This window comes from Miniopterus schreibersii (genome assembly GCF_964146895.1).
Source record: "Miniopterus schreibersii genome assembly, chromosome: 11".
NCBI lineage: Eukaryota > Metazoa > Chordata > Mammalia > Chiroptera > Miniopteridae > Miniopterus > Miniopterus schreibersii.
The window spans coordinates 40,905,145-40,923,225 of record NC_138111.1 but is presented as its reverse complement, the minus strand read 5'-3'; the positions used below and the strand labels follow the sequence as shown (position 1 = coordinate 40,923,225).

Here is an 18,081-nt window from a genome sequence, read left to right as displayed (position 1 = left end):
TTAAGCAGGCGCCGCGAGAGAGGCCGCAGGACGCCTGCGCGAAGCGGGGCGCATGCGCAGAGGACCGAGACCGCTGACAGATTCTCGGTGGCGGCGGCGGCGGCGGCGGCCCCGGTCTGCGGGGAATGGGAGCCCTAGCTCTCTGATTGAGCACCGCCCCGCCTCCCTGGCTCCCGACATGGCTCAGGAAAAGATGGAGCTAGACCTGGAGCTGCCTCCGGGTACGGGCGGGAGCGCGGCGGAGGGCGGCGGCGGCGGCGGGGGCCTCAGGAGGTCTAATAGCGCCCCCCTGATCCACGGCCTCAGTGACACTTCGCCGGTGTTCCAGGCCGAGGCGCCGAGCGCCAGGCGGAACAGCACGACGTTCCCGAACCGCCATGGCCTGCCGCTGCCGGCCTCCCCCGTCCGCATGCACAGCAGCCGCCTGCTGCAGATCAAACAGGAGGAGGGCATGGACTTGATCAACCGAGAGACCGTCCACGAGCGCGAGGTGCAGAACGCAATGCAGATAAGCCACTCCTGGGAGGAAAGTTTCAGCCTGAGTGACAACGATGTGGAGAAATCCGCCTCCCCGAAGCGCATCGATTTCATTCCGGTGTCACCAGCACCATCTCCCACCCGGGGAATTGGGAAGCAGTGTTTTTCACCATCCTTGCAAAGTTTTGTGAGTAGCAATGGATTGCCTCCGAGTCCTATTCCCAGCCCTACGACCCGATTTACTACTCGAAGGAGCCAGAGTCCCATTAATTGCATTAGACCAAGTGTTCTTGGACCATTGAAAAGAAAATGTGAAATGGAAACTGAGTATCAGCCAAAGAGATTTTTCCAGGGCATCACCAACATGCTTTCTTCTGACGTTGCACAGCTGTCAGATCCTGGCGTGTGTGTATCTTCGGATACCCTTGATGGAAACAGCAGCAGTACTGGATCTTCTTGTAACTCACCAGCGAAAGTCAGCACTACCACCGACTCTCCGGTGTCGCCTGCCCAGGCGGCCGCTCCATTTATTCCAGTAGATGAACTTTCATCTAAGTGACTCACCCACCCATCCCCAAGACTCGGTTTTTTGTTTTGTGTTTTTGCAATGGAGAGAAAAATCAAGTTGGAGCAAGCACTGAACTTTGTCGATTAATTTGAAGCTATTTCCTATTTGATTCTTTCCTTTTTTGGAATTTTCTGAACTGTTGGTATTCTAGAGAACTTTTATGTCAGGTTCCTGCGGATGCCCTTGAATTCAGTGTAGTAATATTTTCAGACGTTTTCCCAATAAGTGTGTTGAAGCATACATCTTTACGCTGCTAATATGTCTAAATACATATGTTATCCCTTGATTTTTTTAAAAATAATTGAGAGCTCTATTTATTTATGGGATTATTAAGTTCTGATGCAAATATAAATGTTGAATTAATCAGTATAGTAAACTGATGTTTTAAAATTCCATACTTCATGCCCACACTAATTTTTAATGTTATTTTTAATGTTTGCTAATTTCTATTTGATGAACAATACTTACGTACTTACGCTATTTTTAAAATATGTTAGTTATATCAATCCAGTGGTTGTCTGTTTTATCCAGGAATCCTTGGATATTTAATTTTCTGGGTACAGAAGTGGATGGGAGGGAGAATGATAAAAGACCAAAATATAAACATTTGCAACAAATTTTTTAAAATTAAATAGTAAACATACTTAAGAAAAACATTTTCAAATGAAATTTAATAGTGATTCTAATAAGTTGTACAAATACAACTACAGAAAATGAAATTTTTTTTTTTTTACCAGAAAGTGCATTCTCTTGGTTATAATCCTCAAGTGAAATGGGACAGTGCCTTGCAGTCTTAGCCCACTGCACATAGACTGAGGCCGGATTGTTTGTAACCACTGCAAACTTTAAAGTTTTTCAAATGTAGAAAATGTGTGGGAAGCCCTGTTGAACTTCAGCAAAGCATCCAGGCAGATTAAACTCTCAATCATTAATATGCTTTAAAATATCCAGTTGTGCCTCAGTGAAAATCGTTGCCAACAAGAAGCCAGAGCAACTTTGGCTGCTTTTTGGCTCTGCCCATCTGTCACCTTCCTGGTTTTCCCTGGCTCAGGAAGGAAGTAGCTGTTTCCTTGCCAACAGGTCTTTCCTCTCCACCTCCCACCAAACTAGGGCATCATCGGTTAGACAAAGGTACAGTGTGATTCGGATTTCTTACAGTGAGCAACAACAGGACTGTGGAATTGTTTCAGGAACCTCTGTGGTTAAAACTACAGCTGGAGTTGAGTGCCTTGGGGATGACAGCTAATTGTCAATGACTTGCAAGGGAAATCAGTGGAGAGTCACATAGGTAAATCAGTATTTGACTTAGGTTTTGTTAAAGGTAGAATTGTGAAATGTTCTCTTTTTTTGCCTTTTACAATTAAGACAAAATATGAAAATATTTAATAACAAAATGTTTTTTATATTATACTTCTTATATCATCCTTAACTAGAAAGAAAGAAAAAGAAAGAAAGAAAGAAAGAAAGAAAGAAAGAAAGAAAGAAAGAAAGAAAGAAAGAAAGGAGAAAGAAAGAGACAAAGGGGAAAAAATAAAAAGACTAAAAGAGAGACCGAGACAAAAAAACTCTGGCTTTTTAAAGTTATTGCCTACAGAGACTTTAACAATTATGTGGAATTTTTACAACTATGAGAATAAATGGAACTGGTCAACTTTTAACAGTTGCCTCAAGAATTCAGTGAAATTACTTCGAGGGTAAGATCATGTGCAGATGCTTAAAATTCTCTTTTAGGTAATAGTGTTCATGTACCCATTCCTGACCTTGTTCCTCAAATTCAAATCTCTGTATCCAACTTCCTGTTGGGCACTTTAACCTGCTTCCAGAGGTACTTTAATCTCAGCATCTCTAAAGCAAAATTTACTGTCTTCTCATTGAACCTATTGTTGAATTAACTAAATTAATGATGTCACCACTATCTAATTTCCTAAACTGTAAACCATGAGAAACATCCTTGATTTTCCTTTTCCCTATCTGTCACATCTAGCTTAAACACCAGGTCCTATCTACTTCTGAAATGAATCTCAAGTCTTTCCCTTTCTATATCTATATTTCCATTGTTTTAGCTTAAGTTCTGGCCTAAGTGATCTGCCAGCCTATTTTCTTACCTCCCTTTTGGCCCTGTCTTCACACTGCCTTTAAATGCGATTTTTCTGAAATATGAACTTGATTTTTCTCCTTCCTGCTTAAAAACTATATACTTCCCCATTTCCTACAGTTTAAGTAATGCTTCCTTTAGCTTAGTATATAATAAGGTTTTTTTATTTGTTTGTTTGTTTTTGTTTTAATGAACTGGCCATAGTCTTACAAGCTTTAATCCCTCTATTCATCCTATCTCAATACACATCCTTCCTTACTCTACAAACACTAGACTACTTGATATTCTTTAAATATGCCACATACTTTCATGTGTTTGTAAAACCTTTGGATAGATTGTTTCTTCTCGTTAAAATGCTAATTCTATCCTTTTCAGTCAGGCAAATGCTTTATTTCTTTTTATTGCATGTGAATTTATGAAATAATGTATACCTGCTGATTATAAAAATATTTAAACAATGCAGATATCTATACAGTAAAAAAATGAAAGTCTGCCTTTTACTATGTAAAATTCATCTTCCCTTCCCATAGGTAATTTCTGTCAGTAATTCTGTATATATTGTACAAGATGTGTTATTCCACAACTCCATGTATATATGTATATAAATTCAGGAAACACGTCATTTTCATCTCTCTTCCTTTCTTTCCCCCATATCTAATCATTCCCCAGATCTTACTGATTTTATCTTGTAGAATCTGTCTTCTTTAATTTCTACTACCTTCCCTCATCCAGGATACCATCATTTCCCGCTTAGGCTTCTGAAGCTACCCTCTAATTCCCATTTGTCCCCTTCACGCTTGCTCTGGTTGGCTACCCATTTATTCTCCAGATAGCAACTAGAGTAATTCTTTTAAAATTGCAAATCTGACCCTTCCATCTCCCAGCTTGAAACCTTTTCATTTGTTTCCTATTGTTATGGTGTATCAAAATGTATCAATTCTGGCCCTGGACGCCCAGTGGGTTCCCCCTTGCCTCTCCCTCCCCTGTTTTCTGTGCTCCACCTTCAGTGGCTTTCTTGCTTGTTAAATACTCTTTGTTCTTTTCTATTTTAGGTCTTTTTGACAGATCATTTTTCTTGAAGGTATAGAGAAACCTTTATTTCTTTAAGCATATTTTTCTATATAGGCAGTAAGTTTTAAATCAGATGTGTCTCTAAGAGTTTATATAGACAATTTACATTATTATGTTATTGTTCACAACTTCAGTCACTACTCTGTAGAATGTAAGGACTTAGATCATGCAAGAATTATCCTTCAAAAAACATTTTTTGGGGTATTAGTATTGCTAATCTATAAACTTTGCGTTAGAAGTCCCAAAGCACATAACATTGAGTTACAGTATAGTTTGTCACATATAACACACCTCTGTGGTATATTTTCCTTTATTATGTTTATTTAAAACAATGTAAATGGCAAAAAATAATGGCCACTAAATTTGCAGCCGCTGGATGTCAGAACCTATAAGCATATTTAAAAGATTGATTGTAATCAAGAATAACCCTTAACAGTTGCCTTCCAGTGATTCACATTTATTAGTTCAGTCAATTACATACCTATAACAAGAGACCGCTCTTAGATATTTGGCAGTAAAATGGGGAAAGGGTCAAGGCTTATGAGGGAAACAGGATTGAGAACATTTTTTTCTTATGAGCATGTTTATGGATGAGTGGAAAAAGTTGAAAGATCCAAGAGAGAGGTGGGAGACAGGAATAGTTGCCAGAACAACAAACCAAAGATGATGACGTCACCTATGTTTCCTGGGTAGCACCAGGGAATAGAAATAGAAAGAGTTGGTCTTGGAAAGGAGGTCTGGAAGTTTTTTCTTTTTTAAGAACAGGATGGGTTTGGAGAATGAAACAGCTAGGCAAAGGTCAGCAAATGTTGAGTTGATTTGCTGTTGCAGGAGTTTAGGGGTTTGGAGGAAAGTATATGAAAAGTGAGAATTTGTATCTGAATGCTTCTATTTTCCAATTATTGAGGAATCTACGATATTTGAGGGTGGAGTAAGAGTAGACCTGGAAGCCTGAGTGAAATAAAGGTTTAATGTTGCCTCTGAGAATCTGTAAAGGAGTGAGTAGGTTTATTAAGCCACATTGGATGCCAGGCTGCAGTTGGATGGCAGGTGGAAAAGAAGTGGGTAGGATTGACCTAGGTTTGGGAGTTGTTTAAGCATTAGATACTAGGCAAAGTCCAGTGTGTGAAGCAATTAAGGATCTGCTGAAAGTGGAATGATCGGGCAAGGTCTTGGGGATGGTGAGAGAAGTCAGCAGTGGGTTATGGGTGGTTTTTTGCAGTGTCTTACATTACATTTAGCCATGGCAAAGTATGCAGAGAATCTGATCTTGCTGCAGAACTCTCGCATTAGCAGTTTTGCCCATGTTTTTCATGACTAATATTGTTTAGTTAGAAAATCAGTCCTACATCAGCAAGCTTTGAAGTCCACTTATTTGATTAAAAAAAAAAAAAAATCGAGTCAGATTGCTCACTATAGCCAAGACAGTTCTTTATGCCTTCCCTAACTTGTCATCTAAGTAAAACAGTGTTCTTAAAAGTTGAAATGACGTTTATATAAAAAATTACATGTAAAGTACTTGCTGTATGTCAGGCACTATTCTAGGTGCTAAACATATGTGTTGTTTCATTTAATCTTTATCATCTGAGATAAGTGCTATTATCTCCCTCATTTTATAAATGAGGAAATGGAGGCACAGAGAGAGAGAGGTTAAGTAACTTGCTCAGCATTCCAGAATGGAGGGAGCCAGTTTATTATGGATAAGAACACAGACTGTGGAGCCAGGTGGCTGCGGCCAGGATTACATGGGTCACTATATGTAAAGTCCTTACAGCAATCCAGGGCAGTTTCTGTAGAAGTGTTAACTATCATCAACAACATTGTGATGGTGGTGGTTGTCATTATTATTATCTTAATAACAGCAATAATGTGAACTTAATAAGGAATTTCTCTTTCTCATCCTTGACTGATGCAACTGCTACTTTCACACTCAGTAACATTATACTCTACCCTTCAAGGCCTCCTATCCTATTATAAGGAGAGTGTTTTAGATATCGGAGGGTATTTTTCTTTTAATTTTTCAATTACAATTGATATACAATATTATATTAGTTTCAGGTATACAACCTAGTGATTAGACACTCATATAACTTACGAAGTAATCACCCCAATTAGTACCCATTTGACACCTACATAGTTATTGCAATATTGTTGACCATATTCCTTATGCTGTACTTTACATCCCTATGACTTTTTATAACTGGTAATTTTTACACTTTAATCCCTTCCCCCTTTTCACCCAACTCCCCCTCCATCTACCTACCATCAAAATGTTCTCTGTATCTGTTTCCGTCTTATTTGTTCATTTGTTTTTTAGTGAAATTGTGGTACTTGCCTTCCTGTGTCTGACTGACTTCACTTAGCATAATAGCCTCTTGGTCTATCCATGTTGTCACAAATGGCAAGATTTCATTCTTTTTTATGCTGAGTAATATTCCATTGCATGTACATACCATATCTTCTTTATCCATTTGTCTATTGATGAACAGATTGCTTCTGTATCTTGGCTATTGTAAATAATGCTGCAATTAACATAGGGGTGCACATGTCTTTTCAAATTAGTGCTTTGGATTTCTTCAGATAAGTACCTAAAAGTGGGATTGCTGGGTCATATGGTATTTCTTTTTTAATTTTTTGAGGAACCTCATACTGTTTTCCATAGTGGCTGCACCAGTTTAGAATCCCACCAACAGTGCGTGTGGGTTCCCTTTTCGGATGTTGGAGAGTCTTATACTGAGCAGACATTTCCCTCTGTAATTTCTACCACTTAATTCAGGTCCAGCTCTTTGGAAAATGCAGAACAAGCCTTAGCTCTCTTTTTTAGATGATAGCCTTCCCTTCACAAATCAGAAACACTGATTCCTCTGTAATTACCTCTTTTGAATTTGAGAAATCATGAGTAGTTTTTTCAGTGTACTCCCCCTGTGAAATAGGGCTATCATTACTTGGCAGCCAAAATTTTCACAAAATCATGATCCCTTTAAGACTGCTTTCCCTACTGAAAAAGTAAAAGATGGTTAATAACACGAGCCACTGCCAATAATAATAATAATTAGCACTAATATTTATTGAGCACTGTGAGCCTAGACGCTATTTTCAGTGCTTTGCTTGTATGAGTTCATTTAATCTTCATGACAACCCTGTGAGGTAGGTGTTATAATTATTTCCACTTAACAGATGAGAAAACCAAATACATTTTCATAAGTCTTTAATACTTTTGTTTCCTTTCGAATTTAGGTCCTTTTTGCTTTTTCCTTATGAACAAACTTTTTTCTTATTTGAAATAAAGCTGATTTTCCAGCTTGCTAGTGCTGCTGCTTCCATTTTGAATCAAATATGTTTATTAAAAGTATGGCTTTAGATATTGTTACCATATTAGAGGGAAGCTATCAGGGGGATTGGATTGTTTTAGTAATAGGTTAAAAAATTAAAGTGATATAAAAGGAAATCATGCTTTACATATTTGTTAACTGATTAGCTGTTTGAAGAAATCCCAAAACCACAAATTTCAGATTGTTGCTTATATATATCTATATATATATATGCTTTGTTATATTTGAGTTGTATAGTATCTTTGGTTGTCCTTAGGTCATTGTTCCTAGGGAAACCAACGCAAGAACCATTATGATCCCCCCTTCTCCCCCAAAAAAACTGTGAGTTAAAAATGTATCTTTATTTAGAGGAAAAGTAACAGCAGGATTTAAAGAATGATCTAAAACCTTTTATTACCTAAATAATAGCTTTCCTTCTTTCTCTGTAAGAACAATTGAGCAATCCTGGAGCAACTATTATTGTTTTTTAACTTTACTTCATAGAAGATCACTTCACAATTGAGTGAAAGGACCCTAAAAGGAAAACCCCTTGAATACATTTTAGAATTGGTGCTTAGATGTCAAGTCTCACAGTGTCATGTGCCAGCATTAGACATTCTGAGACAATCCATCAAAAGCCACAATTTGTTCCAAAAGGTTAGTATCATTTTTGGAAGTTCAATAAATATTTTAAAATCTCTTCAAAAGTGACTTCTAGTTTTATTTGTGGCTTGTTTTGAGAAAATAATTTTATAACAGAGGTTAGGCAGATAGTCAAGTCTTGTGCATGTACAACCAAATGTACGTGCACATGTGCGCACGTGCACACAGCCACCTCTGACCTATTTTATGAGCCTTGCTCTGTGTGCTAGGAGCCATGTTTAGCTTTCCTTCCATTTTAGTTGTCCTCTTATTTTCCCCTTCTTGCTTTTCTTAGGTAGGTTGGACTTTGTAAATTACACACACAACATTGTTGACAAGAATGTTTTGTGCTTTGATTTTGCATCAACTTTCTGAATTCCAAGTGCTGCCCTGAAAGAGAAATAGGCATTTGATTCTGGAACCCAGGATCTCTATTTCTCCTTTTGAACTTCTGGAAAAAATATTTGGGGAGAGGTAAAAATCACTCATTAACAAGTTCTAAGGCAGTATGACTGAAACTAGAGAACAGAGAACCTATTGCTTGTATTTACCTGTGAAAGTTCAGTTTTGTATCAATGCCAGGGATAGTTCTGGTTCTTTTCCAATTGCCTAAAATGGTCTTCCAAACCAAACTAATATCTAAGGCTTGGCTAGCAAGGCATATTGTGAAAGAAGACAATTGAGAAAGAGCTTTTGTGCCCTCGCAAAGTAAAATGGTTGGTTAAGGTAACCATTCCTGTGATTCAGGCAATACCTCCCCCTTGCTTTAAGGACAAATAACGATTTTACTGTTGCAATGCCAGGAGGATTACCGGAACTGTAGCGACAAGTAGCTATGGAGTGTTGATATATTTTAGAAAGAAAAGTATGAGATGTTCAGGAGAGAATGGGAGTGGGAAGATGATGAATGGATAAGGTATTTCTTTTGGCAAGTGAGCCCTCTCTTGTATTATCATTGTGAGCTCCCTGTGAAGTAAAGAATGACATTGAGCCCGGCCTGGCGTGGCTCAGCGGTTGAGTGTCAACCTAGGATCCAGGCGATCGGGGCTCGATTCCGGTCAGGGCACATGCCCGGGTTGCAGGCTCGATCAATGACTTTCATCATTGATGTTTCTATCTCTCTCTATCCCTCTCCTTTCCTCTCTCTGAAATCAATAAAGATATATTTAAAAAAAAAAAAAATGACATCGATGGTGGGGTTCTTTTAGGAACATTTGCTTTTTATTCCGCTTCATTGGGGAATTGGAGTTGAATCAGGATGTGTTTAAGAATTCCTTTAAGTGTCTTTCTCTTAGTTTCTCTTTTTTTGCATCTTTGGCGGGGGGGGAGGGGGGGAGTAAATAATAATTCCCAAGTTACTTTGAGACAAGAATTACAATCCTTGGAAGTCTTTACCTTGCCAATTTATACCAGTTTTCTAACTCTAAATAAAAATTCTGTACCTATCTATATAGTCTTTATAAAGGCTCCATTTTACCACACTACTTGTTGCCAGATATTTCTAAAATGCAAACCTGAAATGCAACTTGAGTGGCTACCCCTTAACTTCAGGATTAAATCAGATCAAGCAGCATGAGTGAAAGGAGACCCCTCCAACTCCACGTATCCCCTGATTTCCAGGACTGTAGCCACACTGAGTTGCCTGAGGTTCCCCAAAGCTTCATGCTCCTGTAGACTGGCTGTGCTTTGGCAAGCTGTGTCCTCTGCTTAGTGGCTCTTCGTTTGTTCTTCCTCTACAGTGCCTACCAACCTTTTTTCCTTAACTAACTCCACCCAAGGAGTATATCTTCTGGAGAGCCTTTTCTGATGGCCCCTGCCTCTCCACCCCTGGTCATTTAGATGGCTTTCTCCTGTGATTCTCTTATACCCAGGGCTTCCTTCTATAAAGACAGTCAGCATGCCAGATTGTTTTTATATGACTTCTTGTCTTTTTGTGCTATGTAAAAACAAAGCCTTAGCCTTTTACGTCTGTCCCTAATGCCTGTGCATAGCATATTATAGTTGCTAAAATTTATTTTGAGTGGATGATTAATGGATGTGTAAATGGATGAACAAATGGCATAGACTATTTTTAAGAGGAAGGAATGTAGTAAGATTCTTAGTGGAACAAATTCGGTCACATGGCTGGGCCCTGTGGTTGGCCAAGAGACTAGAAATTCATTCATTAAGCAATTTTAATTTGAGCACCTATTATATGCCTCTCACTGGCTAGTCTCTTAGGGTATATCAGTGTGGAAAGCAAAGGTTCCCACCCGTGTAGAGTACTTATTCTGCCTACATTCTAACAAGGTAAAGGGAGGGGTGACAATAAACATAATAGATAAGCAAATAACATAATACAGGGGTCCCAAAAAATGTATACACACTTTAACAGCTGATAACTCACTTAATTTTCACTCCTTTTCAGTGTTAATAAACACTTTATAATCATTCAAAGCATGCATACATTTTGGGGGGCCATCCTGTATATAGAGTGAGGAACAGCAAGGAGGTCAGGGTGGCTGGAGCAGTTATTGAAGGGAAAAAATAGTTGGAGGGACTTAGAGAGGTGGGCAGGAGTGGGGATTGTTGCAGACACAGCTGGCATAGGGTCTTGTGTGCAGTTGAAGGATGGTGGCTTTGGCTATAAGAGATGGAGAGCCATTGCAGGAATTTTATCATAAGAGAGGCACGATCCATCTTAGGAACACTCTTGCTCTGTTAACAACAGACTGTGAAGGGCAGGGGTAGAATGGGACCAATCAGGAGGCTTCCCAGCCATCCAAATAAGAGCTGATGGTGGTTTGGATGAGGGTGGTAGCCAGAGAAAGAGGGGATGAAGTGGTTAAATTCTAGACATATTTTGAAGGTAGAGCCAACAGGTTTTGCCGACAGATTTAAGGTGGGCATGAGAGAGAGAGAAAAGTTAAGGATAATTCCAAGATTTTAGGCCTGAGCAACTGGAAGGATGGAGTTGCCATCAACTCAGATGTGGAAATCTGTGAGTGAAGTAAGATTTTCTTAATTTTTGGTTGTGGGTGTGAGGGTGGGTGGAGGTCTTTAAGAGCTCAGTTTTGGATATGTTAAATACATGATCCTCGTTAGATACTCAAGTGGCGATGTCAAGTAAGCAACTGGGTATTTGAGTCTGGAGTTCAGGAAAGAGGGCTGGGCTGGAAATAGATAGATAATTGGGAGCTGGCTGCCTCTGGATGGTATTTTAAATCAAGAGAATAATACATGCGATCACTAAGGGTCACCTGACTGTGTACCTCGATTTAAGATACCTGAATCTTGGGGCACTCTCTAATATTAAGAGGTCAAGAAAAGGACACTGAGAAGGTGCATCCTGGGAGGTAGGAGAACCAAGAGAGTGTGGCATCCTAGAAACTATGTGAAGACAGTCTATGAAAGGATGACCAAGTATGTCAATTGCAGCTGTCAATTTAGATGACTGATTACTGAGCACTGGATTTAGCAACATGTAAGTTACAGGTCACCTTGGTGAGAGTCCTTTTATTTGGCGTGGTGAGGTGGAGGCCTGATTAGAGTAGGTTTACGAGGGAATAGGATGAGCAGAGTTGGAGACAGCCAGATGGCTCAAGAGATTGTTTCTTAAAGATCCTTGAGGATATAGAACTAAAAAGGTCATCCCTCTCCCTGTCTTATTGGTAAATTGTTATTAAGCACTTCACAAGAAATATCCCATCACAAATACATGATTATAGTTGGGGAAAACTCCAAGGGCAAATAAAACTTTTTTTTTTTCTTTTTTTTTTGGTATTATTGCAAGGGGGGAAAAAATCTGTAAGTAAATGTTTTTCACTCTAAACATGAGTAAACTGTTAAAGCCAGAGACTTACCGATTCACTCCCTTCATGAATTCGTCTGGTTCATTTTATTCCCTTGTCACTTTTTTCTCTTGATGGCTTTTTTCCACTTCTAAATTGAAATTTAATTCCACACCCGTGACACAATTATTTCTGTAAGTTTGGCCCAGTTTCCTAACCCAGAGACATTTTCCTCTTCAGTGAGTGCTGTGATTTTTTTTTTTTTTTCTTAAGTAGTTCATTGTCCTCTTAGGTTTTATTTAGGAACAGATTTTTTTTCTCTATTCCTTTTTAAAATTACTGCTGAACAGCAGGAGAGGAGAGCATTAGTAATGATAAGAAAGAAAGAATGCTTTCCTTACTTTGAATTGCTCAGATTTCATGCTAATCATAAAATATTGCCAAGTTCATTCTTGTGGGTTAGTCAGTCTGTCTCAGTCCTTTATAGAAGAGGGCTCAGGGACATCCAAGCCATACTTGTACTTAGGAAGGAAAAATGCCTTCTCCTGGAACCACACTGTCCTGATACTGCATTTCTGTCTTTCAAGACTCCCATCAAGTGCTGCTCTCTCCACCGAGCCTCCTCTGCTTCTCCTAGCTCTAGGTAGTCTTACTTTCCTCTGAATCACTGTGCTACCTACTGCCTGTAGCCCTTAATGTTGTTGTGTACTGGGGGAGGAGGTGAGGGGTAATGTGATGTAATGGTTAAAAGCACAGCCTCTGGAGACTTGTAGAACTGCATTCCAGACCCAGCCTTACCAATTCCCAGCTTTGTGATTTTAAGCAAATTATTTAATCTTTGTGTGCCTTTGTCTTTTCACCTGTTAAATGGGAGTGGTTCCTGCCTCAAAGTAGTAAGGATTAGAGGGGATAAGGCTTGTAAAATTATTTATCAGAAAACTGGTAACTTGAATAAATAGAAACCTGAATATATTTCATATATTATATACAAATATATATAATGATATAAATGTATATAATATATGAAATAATTCCCTACCTTTATGGCAGATTGCCTGAAAGGAAGGGACAGTGGCTTATGTTTAGTTCCAAATAACAATTCTCATCTATAGAAAGAACTCAGTATTTATTAATGATGATTGATGGTGCTTAGGAAATATGGAATGTTTGTTCGAGGAAACTATGGTATGCACGTCATAATGTATTTCATTGTTGCACATTGTGAGTGGTTTTAGGCCTTAGAGAATCTTTGAGACTAAAACTGTTATAATGCACAATCTAGGGAAGTGATGTTGCAGTTTTGATGGCACATAGTCAGTAAGCTTTCCTTTTAGTCTTCTTAACACTCGTGAAAATTGTTCGGGTTTTTCCAACAGTTTCAAAGCCCAGAATGTAGAAATCTGCTTTAACTTTAACACAATCTATCAAATTCTGTATAATTACGAGAGGAGCGCAGATGACACTTACTTTTAAGCAACCTTTCATAAGCCATGTATTTTAACAATGTGAAAAATATTAGACAATAAAAACTAAATAGGCTAAAACAAATTACACTTTCTAATGATAAAAGCAATATAAGTTCATTTCAGAAACTAGAAAGTTCCAGTAAGCAAAAAAGTAGTACAGTTGACTGCGATGCCACTGTTTACACTCCCATGTATATTGTTACCGGCTTTCTCAGTGACTAAATATGCATATGTAATTTTCACACAAAATTGGCATTTTACTGTATAGTCAGCTCCGTATACTGCTTTTCCCCATGTAATATACAATGAATGTTTTAAATATACCTCTGCATTATTTTACCCTCTATGGCTGTACCATATTAGTTAACCAAATGTTTTCGTCTCTAGAATTGTACAGTTTTTTCTCAGTTACAATGTTCTGATGTTCTGAACAACTTATCAAATTTAAAGATCACAAAGTTTCCTTGGCCTGGCCAATATAAAATAGCTGGCATATTAATTTTAATTTAATTTTGTCCATTTTAAGAACATTCTTTTCCAATTTTGAGTGATTTATTTGATGGTCACATTTGGAGCTCTTGTGTGTGACTGAAAAGAGAAAGTGTAGTTCTCTGACAGTAATGTGTATTTCATATTTTATCTATGAATCTAAGACAGCCTTTTCCTCATTCAATCCAAACTAGAGAGTTCTGATAATGTCATCAGGAAAATGTTGCTGTGAGGTCTTTATTCTGTAACTAGACTGATCTGTAATTCAGTTAGCGACGTCACCAGTAGGTTAGTTGTTACTGTTCTGCCATTTCAGTGGAATACAGGCCAGAGCCTGAGGGGGTGGAGGAGTGATGAGAAGGAAGCCAGAGTTAGATATTTTCCCCACAGACTTAAGGGCACCACCATTTTCATCTTTCATAGCTGTAGCAACTTGAGATACCACATTTTCTTGGTTAAGACTTTATCAAATATTGCCCCCAGCTGCCCATGGAAACATCTCTGAAGTCTTAACATTAAAAGTAGTATGTTTCTGTTTTATGCACCTAGAAATGACAAATTCTTTATTACATCATGTTTATCAATATTAGGGTCATAAAATATGGTCATTAAATTTATAGGTCTTAGAAAAAGGAATAATAATAATAAAAGGAAAAAGGAAAAATAAAAGGAATTTATTTTTGCAATAAATATCTGACCAACACCTATTCTGTACCAGGCGCTGTGCCAGGCTGCTGTGACAAAGAGGAGTGAGCCAGTCCTTAAGCTGATCTTGGTGAGGCACACATATAAATAAAAAAAACCAACAGTACTTTGCAGTGCTTTGTTGCACTACATAATGACCTATATCCAAGATGCTATAGGAATCAGAAGAAGGGAATAACAAAGGTGTTTATAGAGGAAGTAATTCTTTAGCAGATTGATAAGTGAAGAGGCCTTTCTTCCCTTGAGAGGTGAGGGGAATGCGAAAAGTGCCATTGCAAAGTGTGCAAAAGACAGAGTGTACTCTAGGAATTTCTAGCAAACAAGAATTGTAATGTTCATTTAAAATCTTAAGTTTAAATTTTTTTTTCTATTAATTTAATGTTTTCTTATTTCTCTATATTTGTTTCGTTAATTTTGTGTGTTGTTTTAAAAAATCCTAATTATTTATTTGTTTATTCCTTTTTAGGAAGTTAATAAATCATTTGATTCTAAAAGAGCATATGAAATGGACATGGCTGAATAAGATGTTCTTGTAACTACTTCCCATCTCAGTGACATCACTTTGCTCTCTGCCTTATGCTTAATAGCTTAGAAATTATGACTGCAGATTCAGAGACAGAAGGATAGAATAGACAGAGAAGATGTAGTTCAAATTATCTGCTTAATTCATGCTCTTGGTAATGCTGCAAAATATAATCAAGACCATTGTGCACGTCTGTTGATCTTAGCATTGGAAAAGCCTTGAGCTGTACATTCTGAGATTTCCAACACAGTAGATTTATAGTGGAAAGGAACCAGAGGTTTAGACTATTAGGTATGTTGTAAGAAAGCCATAATGATCTTATTTAAATATTTTCCACATTAAATAAGGCATGCAGTACTGTTATGTTACTGCCATGATTTTTTTTATAAGTGAATTTGCATCCATGATAATTTTTTTATTTAATTCTCCATGGAATTCTACATAATAGTCATTGTGAATACTTGAAAAAGATAATCTATTGGAGCCCAGATTTGAATTAAACTTCCTCAGAGTATAATGATTCCTTTATTAATTTTGAGCTTACTTTGTAAACAAGGTGTGTGTTTTTTAAATCTAGGAAGCATAATTAACAAAATCTGGAGAGTGATAAAGTGGGTGAATTTCTAAAATGGCTGTAACACTGTTCACTTGATATAAAATATATCTTGAGCACCTACTGTGGGCCAGACACTGAGCTTTTGTGAACAGTTTTATCTCTAGCTTCTAATAGACATTAATCCCCTGGTCTCACGGAATTTATGTTATAGTAAAGGGAATTAGATGAGAGAGAGAAAAATAATGAAATTCTTGCCAATTGCCAATTACAATAAAGGTTAGGAAAGAAGTACCCAAGAGGCTGAGAACTTGAATCATAGCCAAGCACCTGCTCTGATTCGGTGGTCAGGGAGAAGCGTCACAGACTGGGAGAGGCACGTGCAGCGTCCTTGAGCAAGAAAGAGCTTGATGTGTGTGATGGATTGAAATTAGGCTAGTGGGGCCGAAGCCAAGTGAGTAAGGGGAAGATTAACTTGAGGTGAGGTTGAAGAGCAAGGTAGGCAGCAGAGATAAGGTAGGTAGAGGTAAGGAGTTTGGATCTTATTCTAAATGCAATGGGGCGGCATTAAAGATTTTTTTATGCAAGAGACTGTCCCGAGCAGATTTTTTTTTTTTATGGTGGTTCTTGCCTTGTGGAGAATGGAAGCAGGGAGACCAATTAGGAGGCTGTTGTATTAGTCTGGGCAAGAGATGCTGGTAACAGATCTGGGGAAACCAGTGAGAATGGAGAGGAGAAGGTGTTGTGAGAAAATAGCAGGACTTGTGAGGGGGCATGGTGAGGGAGGAGAGTAAAACGGGGATGAATGAAGTGACATTGAATGAGGTGGGGAAGTCAGAAGGGGCAGAAGTAGAGGTGTTTGAGTTCTATTTAGGATGTATCATGTCTAATATACTTGTGAGAAACCCAAAGGGAGTGTCAGTTGTACATGTAAGTCCAAAGCTAAGGAAAGGTGTGGGCCATAGCTAAAATTACATTTGAGATGACCACACTGCATTTGTAGTATAATTGATAGTACTGAAACTTTACCTGTATTACATATCTTTTGTTCATTAGTAACTCAGTCATGGCACACACCAATTATGAAAATGAATGAAGTCCCCTTTGTGAGTCTTATCATGGTACACCAGACCTTCCCTACAGAACCTTCTAGATTCATGTTAGGCCCCTCCCCAACATGTACTCCTTTACATCTACCATGACAAATAGCTGGTAATTTTCAGAAGGCACCATGTTGTCCCTCCTCCATGCCTTTGAAATGCTGTACCTGTGCCCTGGAAACACCTATTCTAGCTTTTTCTACCTTGCTCTCTGCAAGTCATTATTGAAGACACAGTTCAGGTAGCTATCTCCTCCTCAAAGGAGCCTTCCCAGAGTCCAGGCTCTGCCCCTTCCACGTGCTCCCCTGAGCAACCTGTATTTACCACATCTGAGCACTGATTACACTCCTTTGTGTCTGCCAATCAGTCCTTCTGTCTCGTAGACAATACTGCTCTTACACCCAGGCAAGAAGGGCCCTGCCCTCCTCAAAACCACCTAATCTGGGTCTTGTATTTAAAAGGCCTCTTTCCTGGCTCCCCTCTGGCTGAGCCCCTTCTCCATGAAGTAACAAGTCTGAGAAGGTCAGGGATGTTCCCAGCTGGAGCCCAGGTAATCCTTTCTGTGCCACACTCTGTGGAGCCAGGACCCCAGATTCTAGATTTCCCTGCCCAAATGACCCAAAGCCTGCTTTGACAGCCTGGGCTTCTCTCCCAAGTTTACCCTTCTGAGGGAGAGCCGTGCTCCACAGACTATACTGTTGGGCATGAAGGATGGTGAGCGATGTCTGCCTAGGTATCTACATATGTGCACACAAGACTCTTTGAGATGTGGGACAGGACTGCAGTGGGAGGAGAGAAGGTGCCAGGCCAGGAGTCAGGAGCCAGCCTGTTTAGTCCCACAACACTGAAGAGTCTGAGATCTCTAAATCCAAAGCTATTCCCACAGCAGGTTCCTCTGGGGAACTGAAAGCTGATGTTGATGAGGGCAGAGGTATGTGTGGGCAGCAAGTGCCCAATTTAGGCTGGTGAGTGAAGAGAAACCTTGTCACATATGGTATGTGGGCCTCCATTTGTTCTCTTTCCCAGACCCTGCAGTTGCTGGGGGTGGGCCTTTCCCTAGTGCCAGTGCTTCAGGTTTGGGCCATGCCTTCCCCAGCACCCAGCTCAGGACCTGCACATACACAGAGGCTTGTTAAATGAAGGAATAATCCAGCGCCCATGGATTCTCTGGCCTTGGAAGGAATCGGGGGCAGTTTTACCCTCCACCGCTCCCTGCTTACTGATAGACCCATCCCACTGACAGTCTGTGGATGGAGCCCCTGCCAAGAGGGTGCAGCACCGCTGTGTGTGGTTCTGTGAAGGTGCCCCGCA

The 18,081-nt window shown here is 39.2% G+C and overlaps 2 protein-coding genes across 4 annotated transcripts in view; both read left to right on the top strand.

The window, feature by feature from the left end:
• Window positions 1–18,081, top strand: part of PIP5K1B (phosphatidylinositol-4-phosphate 5-kinase type 1 beta) — a 266,167-nt gene that overhangs the window by 70,968 nt on the left and 177,118 nt on the right. The window contains exons 1-3 of one of the 3 annotated variants that reach the window (XM_081151915.1): window positions 2,651–2,739; window positions 8,030–8,179; window positions 14,608–14,664. The exons of 1 other annotated variant lie outside the window; for it this stretch is intronic. The gene's annotated coding sequence lies outside the window, so the exon portion shown is untranslated. Of the gene's footprint in view, window positions 1–2,650; window positions 2,740–8,029; window positions 8,180–14,607; window positions 14,665–18,081 lie in introns of those variants that run through there. One more of the 3 variants, XM_081151914.1, reaches the window with a different exon arrangement.
• Window positions 58–2,333, top strand: PABIR1 (PP2A Aalpha (PPP2R1A) and B55A (PPP2R2A) interacting phosphatase regulator 1). The gene has a single exon (XM_081151916.1). It carries the CDS (start codon window positions 179–181, stop codon window positions 1,034–1,036), a length of 858 nt encoding a protein of 285 aa, XP_081008042.1. The 5' UTR covers window positions 58–178; the 3' UTR covers window positions 1,037–2,333.

Excerpts from the sequence above, each read along its gene's own strand:
- PABIR1 (XM_081151916.1), top strand. The coding sequence starts at position 179 with ATGGCTCAGGAAAAGATGGAGCTAGACCTGGAGCTGCCTCCGGGTACG.